Here is a 22,283-nt window from a genome sequence, read left to right as displayed (position 1 = left end):
CGCGGCTGCGGGCGGCGTGCGTGCGGGCCCGGGGCGGGCGCGGGCGCGGCGGCCCTCCCCTGCCCATCCCCGCGGCAGCCTTTTGTTCCGAGCGCCGGGGAGCCTGGCCCCGGGTGGGGGAGAGGAAGGGGAACTGGGGGGAAGAACTCGAAGAAGGGAGAGGAGGAGGAGGATGCCGCCCTTTGTCCGCGCCGGCTGCCGTAGGCACCGCAGTGCGGACCGCGCCACGCCCACAAGCCGCGCGGGGGCCGCGATGCCCGGGCCGGCGGGCACCGGGCGGGGGCGCCCCCTCCCAGGGCCGCACACAATGGCGAGTGTGGGGCGGCATCCCCGGCTTCGCGCCCCTCCCCAGCCCCGCACGGGTTCGCGCACCCCCTGCCCGCCTCGTTTGGGGGTTTTTTGGTGAAACTCCTCCAAGACCGGGTTTTAGGAGGACAGCCGGGTGCGGGGCCCCGCCCTGGCCCGCAGCCCCCCTAGGCTGTTCCGTCAGGGAAGACCCGGGGAGACGGGGCGCGGCTGCGGGGCCCCCCAACCGCAGCGGCGCAGGGTGGGGCCGGCCGCGCCCGCTCACCCTGCTCGATGTTGCCGATGGCGCGCCGCAGGTGCTCCTCCGTCACCAGCTCCCCGATGACCACCAGCAGGTAGAACTTGCTGTCCAGGAAGCGGTGCGACAGGCTGGGCGAGGTGGACGCCGGCGCCGGGAGGCTGCAGCACGGCTCCGACTCCGCTTCCACCGGCACGCTCGCCATCCCGCGCCGCGCCCGCCGCCGCCGCCGCCGCAGAAAGGGGCGTCCGGGGGCGCCGCCTCCCCGCCCTCCCTCCCCTCCCCGGCTGCGGGCCTCCTGCCCTCCCCCGGCCGGGCGCGGAGCTGCGCGCGGAGCTGGCGAGCAGGGGAGTGAGAGAGGGCGGGGAGGCGGCGGCGCTTTTATACGGAGAGCGGGCAGCGCCGGGCCGGGCGGGGGAGCCGGCTCAGCCTGACGCGCCCGCGCCGCCGCCTCTCCCCTGCAGCCCCGGCTGATGTCATCTGCAGCAAATCATCACGCCGCGGGCCGGAAGCGGGGCGGCCGAGGTGCGCGGACAATGCCCGGAGCCGCCCCCCCCCCGTGCCCCCTCCCCGCGGTGCCCCCTCCGCGGCGCCACGCGCGCACGCCGCCCAGCCTCCCCGCCCCGGCGACGGCTCCCGCAGCCCTTGGGGAGGGGCCGCCCCTCCGGGCGATGTGTGCCTCCGGGACCGGCGACCCCACACAGACATGAGAGAGCTCCCTGCCCAGCCCTCCATGTTTGGGGATGCACGCCCAGCATCTGGACCCTCCGCTGGACCTGCAATTTCCTTTACAAGTCATTTTAGAAGAGGACAGGAATAAAGATTTAAACTCCTCATTAGGATCTTCTATTATGCACATGGAAGATGATCCTAAATATAAAACCCACCTGAAGGCAAGCTGCCTCTTCAGTGGCTGGCACACAGTAGGTGCACTGATGACAGATATGATCATTAACGGCTAGTGGATAGAGCACCGGCCCTGGAGTCAGGAGCACCTGGGTTCAATTCCGACCTCAGACGCTTCATAATGACCTAGCTGTGCGGCCTTGGGCAAGCCACTTAACCCCATTGTCTTGCAAAAACTAAAAAAACAAATTAAAAGTACAAAATGTCATATATATGCATATATATAATCCAAACCTCGACAGTATTAGAATATAAAGATGTAGTACTTCATCAAAATGATTACAGCATCCTCTCTTAGTGCCTTACCGAGACAAATCCTCAAATATTTTGAGACAATGGAACCTTTTAAGGTAGATACGGTACTAGGAATTTTAAAATGCATCCGCCTGCTTTTGGAAGAACTCTGAAAAGGCCAAGCCCGTTAAACTTGCTAATGCTTAGTTTCCTACAAGATAGAAAGTTCTTTTTGAGCAAGGACCCCTTCTTACTTTATTTATCACCTTAGCAAAATAGGCAGCTAATTAATGTTAATAAATTTAACTGTGTGGGTATTGTCAGACCCATTTTAGGGAGAAAGTGAAAGAGTAATAAAAAGAATAAAGGGTAGTACCTCCTTTAAGCACCTTGGAAAGAGGTTGTAAAGATTAAATGAAATGATAGTGTCATGTTTTAAAGTAGGTATTATGAGGGAAGTTTGATGGAAATTACTATATAGAAGGCACAGCCATCAATTGTTCTAGGAAACAATTTGAAACTATACTGAAAAAAAATAGAGTCAAATACCTTTTGACTTCAAGATCCGACAGGGAACATAAGGGATACAAAGAGAAGGAAGTAGAAGGGAGAAAACCATCTATGCAGTGATGACTATAATATTGTAAGAGGCAGCTAGGTGGTTCATCTTTGTAAGTTCAAATCTGGTCTCATACACACTTATCAGCTATGTGACTCTGGGCAACTCACTTAACCCTATTTGCCTCAGGTTCCTCATCTGTAAAACATGAGCTGGAAAAAGAAATGGTAAAGCACTCCATAATCTTTGCCAAGAAAATCCCAAATGGGGTCACAAAGAATAGGTTGAAATTGAAAATCACTGACAACACAACAATGCAAATGAAAACAATGGTTAAAAAAACACTCATCTCAGATTAATGGCAATGAATATTGAGTTTAAATCTGAAGACATGATATAACAATAATTCCTCCTCTCCTGAAAGAAGAAAACTCTCTCTCTCATATATTTATATAATTTATATATATATATATATATATATATATATATATATATATATATATATAATTTAGCATATGCTGCCAGATTTGGATTTGGTTGCTTATGGGCAGGTTTTACTCAACTGTTCTTTGTTATAAGGAAATGGTTATTTGCATATTGTTATAAAAAAGTAATAAAAATGGGAGAGGACTGCTTATTATATAAATTGTCAATCTCAGTATATAGGAACTTAAGACAGCTTGGAAAGAGGGCTGTAGCTAAAATTTGCAAGACAGGAGGGTGGATTCTGCCTCAGGCACTTAAATGGCTGTATGATCCTGGCCAAGTTAATTAATCTCTCTTCAGCTTCAGTTTTCTTATCTGCAAAAGGGGATGATGATATCACCTACCTCTCACAGGATTGCTGTGAGGGTCAAGTGAAATAATTTATAGAAAGTGTTTTGTAAACATTAAAATGCTATAAATGCTAGCTATTCCAATAGAAACCTAGCAGTACTTGGTTAAATAGATTGATTTTAAATTAATTAATTTTTTTAAAAATTAATTTTTCCTCTATGATACCATACTCCTTTGTGTTGCATTTATAGCATTTTTCATGTGCTGCTGCCTTATGTTACAGTTCAGTTATCATTCTTCATTTTCTAACTAGATTATAAGCTTCTTAATTTTTCTTTTCTATACTTCTATACCTATGGCATGTACCTTTTCAAGATGGAATTGAATTTAGTAATAAACCTTGTAGGATGTAGAAATCTGAAGACAGAAATAAAGTGTTTGTTTTTAAATTACATCCCTTGTGACTATTCATAGGCTTGAAAGATACAGATTTAGCCAAACCTGGGAGACTTTGCAATGGGCTTGATGGTTACATTCATCAATGATCAGTGGCTAAGATTTTCCAGTAGGAGGGGAAGAGTTCCCGAAAAGGAAATGAGATGTTCATAAAAGTTAGAATAGACAGTTTTGATTGTATGGAACTAAACATATCTTGCACAAACAAAATCAATGCAATTAAAATTAGAAGAGAAACATAAATGGGGGAAAATGTTTCCAGCAAATTTCAACTTGAAAGAGTCTCATTTCCAAGATCTAGAAGGAACTGATTTAGATCTATCAAGTTAAGAGTTATAAACCAATCAAAAATTGATAGGAGTAGGTAGATTTTAAAGAAAGAAATCATAGCCATCAATAGACATATAAAATGCTACAAATCACTAATAGAAAATTCAAATTAAAGCATTTCTGAGATTCTATCTCATAACCTATCAGATTGGCAAAGTTGGCACAAAAAAGAAAGAAAATGACAAATGTTGCAGAAGTTGTGTGAAAACTGGCACTTCAATGCACTGTTGATAATGTATGTTTGTATAGTTATTCTGGAAAGTAATTTGGTACTATACCTAAAAAAGTTTCAACCTGCTTACCTTATTACCTGTCTGTAGCACTACTACGGATATGTCCCAGGAGATCAAAGAACAAAGAAAACTACCTACATGCACAGAAAATATTCTTGGCAGCTTTTTTAAAACAAAGAACTATAAAGTAAGAAAGAAACCCATCAGTTTGGGACTGATTAAAAAAATATGGGGTGTGAATATAATGGAATGGTATTATACCAGTAGAAATGCTAAAAGACACGATTTCATTGAAACCTGGGAAGACATTTTTAACCAATAGAGAGTAAAATAACAAGATCCAGGAGAACAATTTTTACAATAACAACAATTCTATGTAAAACAATTTTGAAAGCCTTAAGATCAATGCAATGACCAACCATGATCCTGAGAATCAATAATAAATCACGTTACCCTACCCACTTTCTGATAGAGAGGAGATGAACTTGGAGTGCAAAATGAGACATGTATTTTTTGGACATAATCAATGAAGGAATTAGTTTCTCTTTATTGTGCATATTGGTAATAAAGTCTTTGTTTTTCTTTTTTCTTTTTCAGTGGTTGAAGCAGGTGGGAGGGAGAGAAAATAAATTTCTGTTCATTGAAAAATTAATAATATTTGATGGAACAAGAATTATAATGAAAATGTTTAACTGCAAAAATCTTTGTAGTAATTTTTGGTAAAGATCTGGTATACAAGATAAACAAAGAATAAGAATCATTTCCCAGTAAATAAATAGTCAAAGATTTGAACAGGCAATCTTCAAAAGAAAAATGCAAATTGGCAACAACTGTATAAAATGCTACAAATAAATAATGAAATTTACTTCATATTTGTCAGATGAGGGCAGTTAGGTGGCACAGTGGATAAAGCACCAACCCTGGAGTCAAGAGGACCTAAGTTCAAATCCAGCTTCAGACACTTAATAATTGCCTAGCTGTGTGATTTTGGGCAAATTACTTAACACCATTGCCTTAAATAAATTAAAAAAATATTTATCAGATGAGCAAATATGTCAATTGGAGGGACTATAGAAGAATCACTACACTCATGAACTGTTGGTGAAATTTTGAATTGGTCCAAGAATACTGGAAGAAAAATTTAGAAAAATTAATACCATAATAACAAATATGTTTTGTAGGAAGTATGTATTTTGGTAGAGGGATATTGGTTGGAAATTACATTCAGGCACTGTTGTGGAGCTGTGAATTGGGATTATTTTAGAATTGTGACTTATAATTAGGAACTATACCTAAAAAGTCACTAAACTGTGTCTACCCTTTGACCCAACAATATTACTATAAAGCATAAATCTCCAAAAGATAAGAAACAAGAGAGAAAGGATTCAAATAAACAAAAAAATTCATAACATAGTTTTTTTTGTTTTAGTAAAGAACTAGAAATTGAGTATCAATTGAGGATTGACTAAACAAATTATATTATGTGAATGTAATAGAATATTATTATAATAAAAGAGAGTTCAAAGAAATTTGGGAAGACTGGTATGTGATGATTCAGAATGGAGTGAACAGAATTAGGAGTTTGATTTATATAGTAACTAAAAATAGTGTAAAGAAAAACATTTTTAAAAACTTAAGAACTCTGATCAATCATTTTGCTGAATTTGTTTTCTTAATTAAAAGTAATTTCTCTCTGGTGGATACAGAGGAAATCTAGATGATCTAAAAAGTAAAGCTACTAATTAAAAAATCTATTTTTAAAAAGAACCCTGTTGACCACTGAGTCATGCTATCCAGATCTTGGCAGAAAGATGAAAGGCTACAGGTGCATAATGAGACACATATTTTCTGGGCTAGACAACAGGTCCATTAGTTTTTTCATACTAAAGACCTCTTATTTGAGGGAAGGGAAAGTTGAAGGAGAGTAGTGGAGGAATAGTGATAGTGATTCAAAAAGAAGAAAAGGACAAAAGAGAAATATTTTTAAAAACACACAGAAGAGAGTAGAAGGAAAATCAACAAAGTACACACAAAAAAGCAGGGCAGTGTTGGGTATATGTTAAATTTAGCATGCACTTTATTTTTTAGAATAATTTTTAAAAATTTCCAGAGGAAAAGGACAACATCAATTTATGTTCCATGGAGGTTAAGTCATTAGGCTGGTTTATTTATATTTTCCTTGGCGTTTTAGAGGAGAGGCAATAGAGTACAGTGACAAACACACTGAATTTGAAATCACGAAACCTCAGTTTCAATCCTAGCTCTGCTACTTCTGACCTGCATAATCTTGCATAAGTCATCCTCTCTCTATTTCTTTATCTGCAACATGAACAGAATCTAATTTAGATAGCTAAAAGAACTTAGAAGTCACTCTTTAAGCCTTTCCATTTGACAGATGATGAAACTGAGGCACAGAGAGATGAAGTTGCTTCCGCAAGGTCACCCTGCCATCCAGTGGTCTGGGGGTGGGAGTTGAGGGGAGGATTTGAACCCTATCTGGTTCTAGATCCAGTTAGCTCTCTACTATACCACTTGATCTTCAATGTCAGATAAAATGATCTCTGAGTTCCTTTCCAAGAGAGATTCTATAATAGAACTGAGAGCTTCCTAGGTCTAGAGATGAAATGAAATTTGGCATGAATAATGAAAAATTAATCAATAATCAATAAACACATATTAAGTGCCTATTATAAGTTAGGCATGTAGGGTAGCTAGATGGTGCAGTGGATAGAACATTGGGTCTGGAGTCCGAAGGACTTGAGCTCAAATTTGGCCTCAGCCACCATATTTGCCTCAGTTTCCTCATCTATAAGTTGAACTGGAGAAGAAAAGGATACTCCGTTATCTTTGCTAAGAAAACTCCAAATGGAATCACAAAGAGTCAGATAGGATTGAAAAAATAGCATCAATGTACAAGATACTTATTATGCTAAATAAAGATTCTGCCTTAAAGGAACTTTAACATTCCAAAACTTAAAGAGACCTTAGAGTTCAGTTAATCCAACCCTCTCATTAAAAAAAAAAAGCGAATATTTTTATATCATCCTTATTTACACATACATCTCCTCTGTTAGGTAATAATCATCCTTTGTAACAGAGAATAAGAGAAAAAATTAGTTTAATCGTATTAAGCAAAACAAAAAAATCATCCAATAGTATGTATATTGTTTCACATCTACAGCACATTGTCTCACCTTTGGCGGGGGGATTAGATTTTTCATTATAATAGTGTATTTGGGGTTATATTTTGGTTGTTTTTCACATTATTGAAGTTCTGTGTATGTTGCTTTTCTGTGTATGTTTCTTTTTCATCACTTTCATGCAGGACCATCTCCAGTAATCCTGATTCCTATCTGGCCACTAGAACTAGACAGATCTGGAGGGGAAAGTAAGGCAGGTGACTTATTACACTCCCCTCACTCAAATTCAATTCATGTACTTGTCACGGTTGTAGTCTTCTTTGAGACTGAAGGACAAACATTATTACATCACTTTGAACCAGTTCCTACCTATTTTTCATAGTCATCATTTTATGTATGTTTTTGAAGAGTTTAACTGTTTTAAGTCCAAGGGTAAATTTATATTATATTTAATAAACTTTTGCACAAACAAAAACAATGTAACCAAGATTAGAAGGAAAGCAGAAAGCTGGGAAACTATCTTTTCAGCAAATGTTTCTATAAAGGTCTCAAGTATATAGAGAACTGAATCAAATTTATAAAAATATAAGCCATTCCCCAATTGATAAATAAGCAGATTTCAGAAAAACCTAGAAAGACTTGCAAGAAATGATGCAAAATGACATGGGCAGAACCAGGAAATAAATGTACAGCAACATTATATGATGATCAACTATGAATGACTCAGCTCTTCCCAGTAGCACAATGATCCAAGACAAGTGCAAAGAACTCATGAAGGAAAATTCACATTAATATTAAGAATTGATGGACCTTGAATGCAGATCAAACATACCTTTTTCACATACTTCATTCTTTTTTCATATTTTTCACTTTTTGATCTTTTTTTTATAAGTGACTAACATGGAAATGTTTTATGCAACAATAATGTATAGTCTATATCAATTGCTCACCATTTTAGGAAGAGGGAAGGGGGAGAGGGGAAGAAGAAGAAGGAAAATTTGGAATTCAAAATTTTGTAAAAATGAATGCTAAAAATTGTCTAGACGTGTAATTGGGGAAAAATACTATTAAACAAACCAAAGAGTTTGGGTATTTCTTACTTTATTAGTATAATTACTAATTGCTTTCTAACTTCTAGACCAGCTCAAACTCCACGAACAGCACATTAGTGCATCTGTCTTTCCTCAACCTTTCTAACAATATTCTTATCTTGTGTCATCTTTGCCAAGTTTTTGAATATGAGGAGGAACCTCAGGTCAATCCCCTCCTTATCCAAAACAGAAAAAAAGAGGAAACTGAGCAGTTAAATGACATGTACAAGGTCACACTGGTAGAAAATTTCAGATCCAGGATTTGATTTTAAGACTCCAATTTCAGTGACAATGCAAAAAAAAAAAAATATACAGACATCTTCCTATGTAAATATAAAAAACCCTAAGCTATTCAAGATAGAAAGTTATTGGTTAGGCAACAAAACAAATTAAAACTGAAACACTTTGAAGCTCATAAACAAACTAGTTTCGAATAAGTCAACATTGTGCTTTTAAAAAAAATTAAGGTAATTTTAGAGGGTAATTTTGAGGATTGTATCATTTACAGACAGAAATTGTGCATCTAAACTTGTCACTGATGGTTTATTTTCATTTTTTTCAGACTTTAAGATGTGTGTGGAGAAATTAGAAGAGATATAGAGAAAAGAACAAAAACATTTTAAAGACATGTAAAATAACTACAAAATAGGTATTATTATAAAATATAAAATTATTCCTAAAATAAAAGTTTTATAGAGTTTGGATTATTCGACTCAGGGAAGAAACCTAAGTGTAACTTTTAGTGAATGTTTTGAATATCTTACAAATCAAACAAGTCAATTACCTCTAAACTACACCTAATATGCAAGCTCAATTTCTCTGGGACATTTGCAGAAAGCAGTCCTTTCTCCTCATTGACTTGCTGGCTGAATTTGGGCAGATCGCATCCTCTCAGTTACCCCATCTGCAAAGTAGACATACTTTAAATATAAAGAAATTTCTAAATTTCTTTAAAAGATAATTTGGATTTGAATAGTTCTCATAAGGAATGGCTGTTTTTCATCTCAAGAAATGAGTTACATTATCATAGGACATATTCCGGTTAAAAAAAATTAAACCAGAAGCTCTGTCTGTCAATATATTATTTTTCTGTCTATTCAAGAGAGTTATTAATACTAAATAACCATCTAATCTTTTTAGTTGCTCCCACACAAACCAAACTTAACTAGTAGTCTCTTGCAGAGTAAACATGTGAAGCCTCTTTTTTTGCTTTGTGGCAACATAGCCTATCATTGTTTATAGATCTGTCTTTGTTCTCAGCTCTATATTTTGTTAGGCTGCATGAAGAGGAAGGATTCAGATCCTCCCTCCATCACTGACTTGCCAAGCATCTCCAAGTAAACACTGGGTCTTAGTTGCCCCACCCTGAAAGTAAAAATAATAGCATCTTCTTTATCTGATGGACCAGTCCAGAAGATGCTTTAAGGTCCCACCCACTTTAAGATTCTGGAATTTGACAATAGGTTTTCTCTTCCTGTTGGTAATGAAATACTGGAAAAGATTGTAGAAACACTTGCTCTGGGGAGTTTTTTTTATGAAATAATCATGTTCCACATAAAGGCAAAAAATTTGGATAAATATTACCATTGTGATAGGATAAAATAAAATAGTGTTAATGCTTATAGAATTTAGAGCTAGGAAGGATCTTAGTAATAATGACATAAAAATAATGTAATAATATAATAATTCATATCTTCAATAAATAAATGATGTCATCAGCATTCATACATTCAAGAATCCTATATGATTCTATAATATAGAATATTATATTACCAACTATTATCAGTATGTGAGATCTTGTTACAGTTATAATACTGATATCACTATAATATTAATGTCAACATAATATTACTCAAATGAAGCATCAATATGGTATTATTAATATAATAATGTTGGTTTATTCTTTTAATACTATGGAAATAGTATATAGTATATAAATAATAGTCATAATGCAATAAAAGTACAGTTTTTGAATAATTTATAGAAATATTAAATGGTATCTAGAAATATTCACATTATATATTATCATGATATAAGATATATTATCATGTCATATCATAGGAGCACAGTAGAAGGATGGAACATTGAACCTGGAAGCAGGAAAACCTGAGTTCAGATTGCCCCTCAAATACTTACAAGACCCTAGTTAAATTACACAATGACTTTCTGCCTCAATTTCATCATCTATAAAATGAGGATAATAATAACATCTAACTCCCAGGGTTGCTGTAAGGATCAAATGAAATGATATTTGTAAAGGGCTTTGTAAACCTAAAAATAACATCTAAATTCTATGCTACTGCTACTACTGCTGCTGCTACTACTCCTACCAAACAAAACCCAATTACATTGTCTTTGTCAGTTATTGTTTTTATAATTAAAAATTACTAAACAGTGCCTTTATCATAGCAAACCTTTCATTCATAAATGATGAACTAGTGCAAATGTGCATTTTAAAAACGAAAGTCAAATTTTAATTGTACATATCAGGAAAATTTTATTTAAATCAAAGAAGAAATGAATGAACATTATTTGGTCAGCCATTCTTTAAGGCCAAGAGAAATCTCACAAAGAATATAGTAATTTTAGCATATAGTGAAATGTTGTATTATATGCAGGGTATCCCAAAAGTCTTGGTACTGGAGCTTATTAGCTTAAAATGGCTTTTGGCACATGCAATGTGATATTATATAGCAATACAATATGCTGTCCTTTGAAAAAGCTTTATGAACAGAGTACTAGAATCAAAGTTAACAACCTAGCAAAGTTAATGAACCTTTCAGAGTTAGATAACTTATAGCCAGAGAATTACTGGAGCAGTAAGAGAATCTGGCCTTATACCAGAAGTTCTCTCCTTTTGTGGCCTTGATCCCTTTCCCTTGCAGCTCACCCTTCCTCTGGGCTTCCCTGTTACTGTTGAGGGCTAGAACCACCCTTCTGTTCACTCAGATTCACAACCTCCTGGTCCCTTTCCCAGTCTCACCCTTCCTACAGACCCAATTAGTCACCAAAACTTGTTTTTCTTTCCTAGACATCTCTTGAATACTACCACTTTTCTAGACATTCTCTTGAATACCACTACTTTTTCTTTTCACAACTACCATCTTAGTTTTAGACCCTTATCACTTCTCCAAAGATAATTGCAATGGTCTCCTAACTCTTCTCCCTTCCTCTTGTCTCTCCTCACTGTACTTCCATACTTCACATAGTCATCAAAGGAATTTTCCTAAAAATATACCTCTGATCAGGGCTCTTCCCTCTCCTTTCTTCCTCCCCAATGGACCCAGAAGCTCTCTTTTTCTTCTTGCATTAAATATAAACTCTGTTTATCATTTTAAAATTCATTTACTTTTAAAGTCTTGTTATATATTATTCCTGTCCACATTCTACATGGTTCAGTCAGACTGACTTTCTTGTTGTTTGTTGTTTAGTCATGTCTGACTCTTCATAAACCCAGTTGAGATGTTCTTGGCATGTATACTGGAGTGGTTTGCCATTTTTTTCTCCAGCTCATTTATAGATGAAGAAACCGAGGCAAATAGGTTTCAGTATTAAGTGACTTATCTAGTATCTAAGGTGGGATTTAAGAAGAGTCTTTCCAACTCTAGGCCTGAAATTCCACCCACTGTGCCGCCTAGATAGACATAAATAAATCCTCACTGTGCTTTTGTACTAGCCATTCTGAAAGGTCCTCTCTCCTCACTTTTACCTCCTGAAATCCCTGGTTTCCCTCAAGACACAACTCTAGTGTCTCCTTCAACATGAGACCTTTCTTGGTCCCTCCTCTTCCCCACCCTTAGTGCCAATACTTTCCCTTCTGATATTAACTTGGATTTTGGCGAAGTAGATAAAGTACTATACTTGAGCTTAGGAAGACATGACATTTTAAACATTTCTTAGCTCTATGACCCTAGGAGAAAGTCAATTAACATGTATCCATCTCAATTTTCCTATCTATAAAATGAGTATAATACTAAGTACCTCTAACAAAGGATTGTTGTGGGAATCACATGGGCAAATCATATGAAATCCTTTGCAAATCTTACAGTGTTACATAAACATGAGAACCATGTTTTATAGATACTGTTTATTCATATATGTTCTTCCTCATTTGATTGAATCTCTTAAAGGCAGAGAGACTTTTACTTTTTGGTTTCTTTTCAGTACATTTTCATATATACTTTATTATATATAAAATGCCTGGCACTTTATAAATGATTGTTGCTTCATTGATTTGTATCCACAGCATTCCGCAGCATTCAGTACATGCTTGGCACATAGTAGGAATAATAAATGATTAAAGTTACTAAATGTCTCATATTTTTGTATTTGATTACTCTTAGGAATGGGCAACTGGGTGGTATGATGGATTGAGTGCCAGGCCTGGAGGTAGGAAACCTCATGTTCCTGAGGCCTCAGAAACTTAGAAGCTGTATGAGGCAGGTCACCTCATCCCATTTGCCTCAGTTTCCTCATTTATAAAATGAGCTGGAGAAGGAAACTGCAAACCACTCCAATATCTTTGCCCAAAAAACCCCTCCAATGACAAAGAGGCAAAGAAGACTGAAAACATGACTGAACAGCAGCAACTTTTAGGAAATTTAGGTACTGACTTGGACCAAAATACACTCAATATGGTAGCTCTTCAGCCAGGCCTAGTGTATTAATTCTAAATCCGTGTATTAATTCTAAATCCATGTCTTGCTATGAAACAATAGAGCCATAAATATTAGAATTGGATGGGATCATAGAATTAAATAGCTTGATATAATGACAAACCTCCCAATAATTAAACTGTCCAAAACTGGAACAGGCTGCCATGGAATGCAATGAACTCTCAATCATTCTTAATCTTTAGTGGAGAATGGATGCTCACCTGTCAGGGATTTTGAAGAGAAGATACCTGCTCTTTGAACAGATTGGACTAGGTGAGATTTTCTTGAGAGTCAAACACTATCATTTTATAGACAAGAAAATTGAGATCCAGACGTATGGTATGACCATAAAGAGACAGCAGAGTAGAGTGGGAAGCAAACATCCTGGATCTGGAATCAAGAAATCTGGGTTCAAGCCCAGATACTGAAATTAGTCATGTAACCACTGGCAAGTAACAATATGTTAATGATGGTTAATATTTATTATATAGTGTTTTGAAACTTGTGATGCACATTATTTCATTTGAGCCTCACAAGAATGTGACATTGTTAAAAAAAAATAGAATGTGACATTGTTGCTCTCATTTTATAGATAAGAAAACATTAGAGAATTTAAGTAACTTGACAAGGTCACACACTAGTAAGTGTCATAAGCAAAGATTACCTCTCCACTATGATTGTTTTCATTTCACATTATTGAGCTCAGGTTCTTCATCTGTAAAATGGGTCTGATAATAGTTATACTCTATCTCTCAGGGATATTTATATGGAAAGTAATTCATATACAAATGTGAAAGTAAATTCATGTATAAATGTAAGATATCATTGTCCAAAAGGTTCATAGCTAGAAAGGGAGAGAATCAAGGTTTGATTGTGTCTTCTGGACCCATCTATAATATCCGTTTTTTTTTACTACATCAAGCTCCCAAGGCTCCTTATCAATTAAAAACACAACATGAGATGGGAATGCATTAACTATTGTTCCCAAATAGAAAGAGTTCAATCCTGATGAACCTACTCAGACCTTGGAAAGAACCAAGGAGTGGTCAGAGTAAATGGCCTCTTCTGCTTAAGAGTCAGATGCACCTCACCACCCTGATGGGTGAATGTGAAGTTGACTTGGTGGGTGTTACCACAACAGTAGTCATAACAAAGTCATCTTGACCAAGATGTAGACATAAAAGCTGCTCCCTTCCAGAGCTACCAGGAGACTCCAGAGAGATTAATGCAACAAAACTCAGGAGCTACCATAGAGTCTGCCCCGAGAAACAAGGTGATTTCTCAGGAAACAAGACTTCCAAACAGTGGGAGAGACTTTGAAAGGCCTCCCCACCAGAAAGGAACACCATGTAGAACAGGACAGTACAGTGGACAGATCTAGAATCAGATGACACAAGTTCAAATCCCAACTGTCTAACCTTGGGTAGATCCCTAAATTTCTTTGGAACTTACTTTTCTTGGTTCTACCTCTCTCAAGGGAGGAGGAAGTGGAAAAGATGAGGGAAGCAGTATTTCCATTTAATTCCTTTAAGAAATATTTGTTGGTGGAGGCGGCTAGGTGGTGCAGTGGATAGAGCACTGGCCCTGGAGTCAAGAGCACCTGAGTTCAAATCTGGCCTCAGACACTTAATCATTACCTAGCTGTGTGTCCCTGGGCAAGCCACTTAACCCCATTGCCTTGCAAAAAAAACCCTAAAAAAAAAAGAAATATTTGTTGGGGAGAGCAGCTAGATAGAGCACTGGCCCTGGAGTTAGGAGGACCTGAGTTCAAATTCGACCCCAGACACAATAATTACCTTGCTGTGTGACCTTGGGCAAATTACTTAATCCCATTGCTCCCCCCGCCCAAAATTACTGAGCAACTGTTGTTTGCAAAGTTTTATGAGGCTATAAGAAGTCTGATAGATGACCAATTGCCCAAAAGGAACCCTAGACTCAAATGACTACCATATAAGACTATTCGTAATATTAATTTCCCACCTCTGTATCTTTGCCCAGGCTATGCTCCATATCTAGAATTATCTCCCTCCTCACCTCTGCCTCTTAGGATCTTTAGCTTCTTTTAAGATTTAGTTCAAATACTACTTTCTATATGAAGCATATCCTGATTCCCTCTAGTTGCTGGTGTCCTACTGGGATATATGGGTGTTCAGGGAGGGCTAGTGCCTCTGGTATGAAGGCTGTCCATCCACCTTTGGTGTTCACCTTTCTCCTAACTCTTATCTAGGACTCCAAGAAACTTGAGCAGTGGCCATACCCTGGTAAACCTTCGCAGCAGATGGGCTAAATCAAGATGAGTATAACCAATAGGTCTCAAATCTGTCAGTGAGTTGGGGGTGTCTCCCCCAAGCTTGTTAAGTCTTTCTCTGGTGGAATGGGTGGATAAAAATTTGCTCCAGTTGACCATGAAGGCAGCTGTAGCAGGCACTGTGGAACACTTAGAGCTTGGTCAGACATCAAAATGCTGGCATCCATTTCATTTCGTTTCACCAGTCATCTTGACTTTTGTACTGCCACTGGATTTCAGTGACTATAGAAGAAAATGAGGCTGATGACTGCAACTCTGCCCCACAAATCCAATGATGTGATGTCATTGGTCCTTTTTGAAATAAAGGATAAATGATGGTTTCTTATCCCACTGAAATTATTTTTCATTTATTTTGTGTATATACATAGATATTCATCTATGTGTATGTTTTATGCATATATATATACATACTATACACACATGCATTTTCACTTTACACAAATGTTTATTTAGGTCTCTATGTAAATAGGCATATACATGCATTGTGCCTTTGATCTCTAGGGTGATGACATATCTTCTAAGGAAAAATTATAGGAAGACTCGGAGAGGAGGCTTCACCCAGATGGAGAAGAGAGGTTGTGATCTGTGCTGGTAGAAGGCACATCCACATCTGTGATATGTAACTAGTGCTGCTTAAAAAGCAAGTAAAGAGGAAAATCAGTGACAGATGGTCAGATAGGAATAATTTATCAGGAGCAGAGAAGGATGCACAGATATAGGAAATGGGGGAAGGGAAAGAAGGAATATCTGTAGAAAATAGAGTCTCTAGACAATAAAGGAAAATGTAGAAAGAAGAACTGAACTCATTTTGTTTTTCATTTTTGTCAATGACTTTGCTTTGACTCAAGATGGCATTCCTAATTTGAGAGTGAGTTTACCCACTTATTGGGCACAATGTACCTGTGGCATACAGATCTGGTCATATCACTACTCTGTTTCAAACTCTTCAAATGCTACCAATAAGAGGAAGCAGTTGGGGTCCCAATGGACCTGGGATCAGGAAGACCAGAGTTCAAATTCAGCCCAGACATTTACTAATTGTGCAACTTCTGGGTAAGTTATTTGATTTTTTACTCAACTCAGTTTCCTCAACCTTAAAATGGGGTTAATAACAACAGCACTTACCTCCAAAAGATGTTGTGAAGATCAAATGAGATATTTATTATGTTTTGCAAACCTTAAAGTGCTATACAAATGCTAGTTATTATTATTTTTATTATTATTACTAACAATTATTATTACTTCTAACATGTAAACTTACAGACTTGCCTTTATTAACCAATTTTTTTTAGGTTTTTGCAAGGCATTGAGTTAAGTGGTTTGCCCAAGGCCACACAGCTAGGTAATTATTAAGTGTCTGAGGCCGGATTTGAACTCAGGTACTCCTGACTCCAGAGCCGGTGTTCTATCCACTGTGCCACCTAGCTGCCCCCTATTAACCAATTTTAAGTGAAATGAATATGTTCTTTATTAAACTGCTTTCTAGTATTTTACTTCAACTCAACCAATTTATTCTCTCCTATGGACTACAGTAGGTAATGGAGAATCAGAGATTCCCATAATTACTACCATTATAAAAAAAATGAGTACTTGATCTCCAGATTTTTGCATTTTACTTCACAAGTATCTATGACAATGGGGAAGTGGAGAAAAAGTTTAAAACTAAGTCATTTGTGTTTTTAATAGTAAAGAGAATGGTCATGTCTGAAGATTTTAGTTGAGCAGTATTTTGTCTGCCACTCCCTTCTCTCCAATTTTCTCCAATTCACAAACTTCCTGAGCTACACTCTAGCTGCATTGCATTTTTGCCTCACTCTTGGACCCAGAACTCTTCATTTACTTGCTTACTCTGCTTCTGTGCCTAGAATGACCTCCTCCCCTCATCTCCACCATTAAATCCTGCCTATCCTTGTAATACTAGTCAAGTGCATCTCCATGAAGCTTTAACAGATCTGCTCAGTCAGTAACAATCTTTTCCCTCGAGATCTGGCAAAGCCCTTGGTTTGCACAATTCATGTGCTCTGTGTGACACTTCATCTTATAATTAGTTGTATATTTTGTATTCCTCTTCTAGATTGAAGTCTCTTCCTCTCCAGCTGGCAATACACCTTATTTCTTTGTATATCTCACCAAAACACAGTACTCTCTCTATATAGTGGCCATTGATAAATGTTTGTGGGAGACGAAGGAACAATTGGTTACTAGGTACTAAAGAACCCATAATACTAAATGATAGTCATGGTGATGGCAATTTCTAAAAAAATCATCGATATCTTCTGGAATGGGGGAGGAGCTAATGTTGTCACCCTTGAGAAGGGAGCTGGAAATGATGGGCAGTTCCAGAAAGGCATGATAATGTGTAATAGAAATTCCTTGCTTCCTGATTTGAAATTCAGGAAAGATGTTTTGTATATGCTTCCATTTTCTAACCACATGATGAGGAACTGAACTGTTGATTGACCAGATAGCTAGACCCGGAGTTCTTTTCAAAAGACATTAGTCATCCAAGGGCATTCTCTTTTCTCTAGCTTTTCTGAGACCAACTAGAATGAGAAAAAGCAGGTCTTACTTTAGGACCTTCATTGAAGAGAGAGGACTCCAATCTTTCTCTCCTCAGTAGGGTTGCCAAGATGTGATCCATGAATAAATCACTCTGTTGTTGTCTCATTGTCTTATCTCTGTTCTTTCTTGATTTTAAGAGAAGGAGATTCGAGATGCTTATGGTCTTGTGAACTTTGGAAGGTCAGGAGTTCAAGCTATCTAAAGGCTTAAGAGTGGAGTTCATTAGGGATTTGTTGGAAGCCAGACAACGAGGAGTAAAATCCTAAGAGACTTGACTAGCTCAGTCCAGTTGTAGCAGAGATGTGTATTCGTGTATCCATTGGTCATATGTAATATTGAAATAAACCTGGTGGAGAAAATGTCTTATCAAAACTGCATTAAGTCTGAGCCTACTCTCTCTTGAGGGACCAAGATATTAATAGTGTAGAATGGAAGTACATCTTAGGGAGGGATATTTATAATTTCTGTTCTTACTATATCTTGTCAGTAAATATTCCTTTGTAAAAGCTAATTTTGATGTTAATTAGTTAAATAAAACTAGGGTGCTAATCACTAGCAAATAATAGACTAGGGAAACACCAGAATTCAGAGATACGTAGATAACATTAGAGAGAGCCAAGCCCCTATTACCCATCAGAGGTACCCCTAGATCCCAAAAAGGGTCATGTAACTGAACTTGCTCTGTGTGAATGAGGTCAGAGAAGGGAGGGGTGGCTGGTGTTCCTCTAGAAAAATGATTCCAGGGCCATCATTACATTTTGTTTTATCATTATGGTAATTTCCCTTAGTATTTCCATCTATTCTATCTTCCCTTGCACCAAAAATCCCCCCAAAACACCAGTTAAGCAAAACTGACCTGGCAAAACAAATGGGTCTGGCAGTGTATACAATATTCTGCATCCCTAGTCTCATACTTCTTTATTGAAAGGATAGCTTGTGATGAAAAGATGGATAACTCTAATATTCCAGTGAATCTATGATTTTAATGATGTGGGAATTTTCCACAGTGATATAGACTGCCCAGCCCAAGACCAACCCAATATGGGATAATGTAGCATTATTACAGTGTCATGAGGAAACTACTGAGTGATTCTTCCTGAGGAAGAATATAGGACAATGTTTAGAGAAACAATAGGTTCATAAAAGCTGCTAGTCTTTTGAAATTATATTTTATCCAAATAAAAAATTATGTGCTGTTATTGAGGAAAAATAAAATACATTAAATCTAAAAACCTGTGTGCTACAGAACTTAAGATTTTTTTAAAGTTCATCCTTGGCAATACCTTTGAACGGGCATTTTAAAAATGATGTTTATAAACCCTTTGTCCTTCATATTTCCCAAACTAACAATCAAAACAAACTTGGAATGCAAAATAGATGTGACTACAATGTGGACACCTATTTATATAAAATGAATTATCAGTGAAACATCTTCTTAGTAATATAATGCAAAAATATCAACTGTATATTAAATACTCTGGTAAGATTTATCAAATCCAACAACAGTCTCTTTGCTGCTTTCCTTCCTCAGGGACAACAGCTAATTCTCTCTATGCCTTCTAATAATTCAGCCAATCACAAAGTTTGTAGGAGTTTAAATGTAGAAAAATTTCTTTTCCAAAGTGTCAGGATTATAAGATTGTATCAGCTACTGTTTCTTCTGAACTGACTCCAGAAAAATCAAAGCCACACCCAGGAAGAATGTTGCATCAGGGAACAAGCCAGAGAGCAACATTGATGGGAAGCAGTGGGAAGGGAGCATGCAAACAGCTTTCAGAAGATTTAGTTAAGAAACCCCATGCCAACGTTTAAACCCACCAAGGCAGCTCACTTTACTAGCAGTTTTGCTCACGGGGAATAATGCAATGGAGGCATTTAATTTAAAGCCTTTTTTTTTTTTTAAACAACAGTGGAAACAACAAAACAAAATGAGACAAAGCACCTACAAAACACAAAATGGTAGTGGTGAGACTTGGGAAATCAGTAGTTTGATGGTAAAAATGATCAAAAAAACTGAATTTCAGAAAGATTATATAGCAATGTCTCACAGATTTCAGGGGAAAATGTTTCCTTGAAGGGTTTCTTTGGGGTAAAGATAATAGGGGGAAATGATTTAGATTTTGAAAACTGGGTTTTCAAATCAGTTTTTTTACTTTAATCTTTTTTTGGGGGGTTTTGCAAGGCAAATGGGGTTAAGTGGCTTGCCCAAGGCCACACAGCTAGGTAATTATTAAGTGGCTGAGACCGGATTTGAACCCAGGTACTCCTGACTCCTGAGCCGGTGCTTTATATTTTAATCTTTTATTTTGTAAAACATTATAGTGGTATTCATATCTGCTGATATACATATGTACACACATTCATACATATCTATAGCTATAGTTATATCTACTATAGCTATATCTACTCTATCTATATCTACTGTATCTTTATCTATCTATATAGTTCCAAAAGTCTTAGTGCAGTTTTTGCCAGCTTAAAACTGCACCAAGATTTTTGGGATGTTGTTACTATTTAATTATTCAGTCTTGTCTGACTCTTCATAGACCACAGCATACTAGACCCTCTTGTCCTCCACTTTTTTTGTTTTTTTTTTACAAGGCAATGGGGTTAAGTGACTTGCCCAAGGTCACACAACTAGGTAATTATTAAACCACTAATTCTCAAAATCTAAATTGATGATAATTGTTTCCATGACACCATCTATCCATTTTCCCTCTACTGACCCCTTTTCTTTTTGTCTTCACTCCTTCCCAGGATCAGGATCTTTTCCAGTGAGTCCCATCTTCTCATTATGTGGTCAAAGTATCTAAGCTCCAGCTTTAGTATTTAACCTTCCAGTGTATAGCCTGAATTAATTTCTTTAACTGATTTTATCTCATTGCTGTCCAAGTGATTCTCAAAAGTCTTATCCATCACCACAATTCAAAAACTTGGGTTCTGCAGCCCTCAGTTTTCCTTACAGTCCAACTCCAACAGCCTTATATTATTCCTGAGTGGGAGAGTGAGGTGGGAGGAAGGGTGTGGGAAAATAGCTTTAACTTTATGAACTTTTATTGGTAAGGTGATGTTTCTGCTTTTTAGTATGCTATTCATATTTGCCTTTTTTTTGGCAAGGCAATGGGGTTAAGAGACTTGCCCAAGGTCACAGAGCTAGGTAATTTTAAGTGTCTAGGGCTGGATTTGAACTCAGTCTGTCCTGACTCCAGGGTGGGTACTCTGTCCATTGTGCCACCTACCTGCCCCATGCTATTCAGATTTGCCAAAGCTTTCCTTCTAAGGGGCAAATATCTTTTAATTTTATGGCTTCAGTTGTTTGCAGTGGATTTTTGAGCTAAATAATATAAAATCTGACACTGTTTCCACTTCTTCTCCCTCTATTTGCCAGGAAGTGATTGGACAAATCACCAAGGTCTTAGTTTTTTTTTTTATGTTAAACTTTAATCCAACTTTTACTCTTTCCTTTTCACCCTCATTAAGAGGCTTTTTAATTCTTCTTTCTTTTTCTGTCAGAGTAATATTGTTTGCACATCTAATATTTCTCCCAGCAATATTAATTCCAGCTGTCAACCTGTCTGCATTTTGTATGCATGACAAATAAATAAGATGACAATATACAGCCTTATTATATACTCCTTTTCCCAAACTTAAATCAACTAGTTGTTCTGTCTTTGGTTCTAACTTTTGCTTCTTTTTTAAAAATTATTTATTTCCATCCATTTGTATTGCATATTTCCAAGTTACAAAATTTCACTCCACCCTCTCTTGTCACTCCCCTCCCTGAAACAGGGAACAGTCAGGATAGCATTTATATATATATATATATTTTGTTAAACATATTCACAAATTAGTAATTTTTGGCATGAAGAATTAGGATTAAGGGAAAGAGATACATAAGAGATAATTTTTATAAGGTGTTCATCAGATTCAGAATGGTTGTTTTTTTCTGTATGTTTTGTTTTTCTTCCTCTAGTTGGGAATAATATAGTCTGTAACCAGTCAAATACAGTTGTACTAGCTCTCTGTTGAGAGAAGTTGCTTCCCTCAAGGTTCTTCATCTTATAATGTTGATGTGTACATTGTTCTCTTGGCTGTACTCCCTTTACTCAGCATCAGATCCCATTCCATGCTTCTTTAGAGTCAACCATTTATGGTTTCTTTTTTTTTCCTGTTTGTTTGTTTTTGTTTTTTGCAATGTAATGGAGTTAAGTGACTTGCCCAAGGTCACATAGCTAGGCAACATTACATTTCTGAGTCTGAACTTGAACTAAGGTCCTCCTGACTCCAGGGCTGATGCTCTATCCATTGTCCCACCTAGCTGCCCCCATTTATGGTTTCTTATAGAACAATAGTATAAGTTAAGATACATGAACTTGTTTAGCCATTCTCCAATTGATGGGCATTCCCTCAATTTCCAATTCTTTGCCACTACAATAAGAGCTGCTCTGAATATTTTGGAACATGTAGGACTTTACTCATTTTTTACAA

At 37.7% G+C, this 22,283-nt stretch overlaps 1 protein-coding gene across 1 annotated transcript in view; it reads right to left on the bottom strand.

Annotated features, from left to right (window-relative positions):
- The window catches only part of MAP1B (microtubule associated protein 1B), a 107,176-nt gene extending 106,427 nt beyond the window's left edge, over positions 1-749 (bottom strand). The window contains exon 1 of the mRNA XM_074202531.1: positions 572-749. Coding sequence (XP_074058632.1) covers positions 572-749 — 178 coding nt within the window. The remainder of the gene's footprint in view (positions 1-571) is intronic.
- Between the last annotated feature and the right edge of the window lie 21,534 nt (positions 750-22,283).

The sequence above is a fragment of the Macrotis lagotis genome, chromosome X (genome assembly GCF_037893015.1).
Source record: "Macrotis lagotis isolate mMagLag1 chromosome X, bilby.v1.9.chrom.fasta, whole genome shotgun sequence".
NCBI classification, from domain to species: Eukaryota; Metazoa; Chordata; class Mammalia; order Peramelemorphia; family Peramelidae; genus Macrotis; species Macrotis lagotis.
Note: the sequence above shows the minus strand (reverse complement) of the source record. Positions and strands in the feature narration are given on the sequence as shown.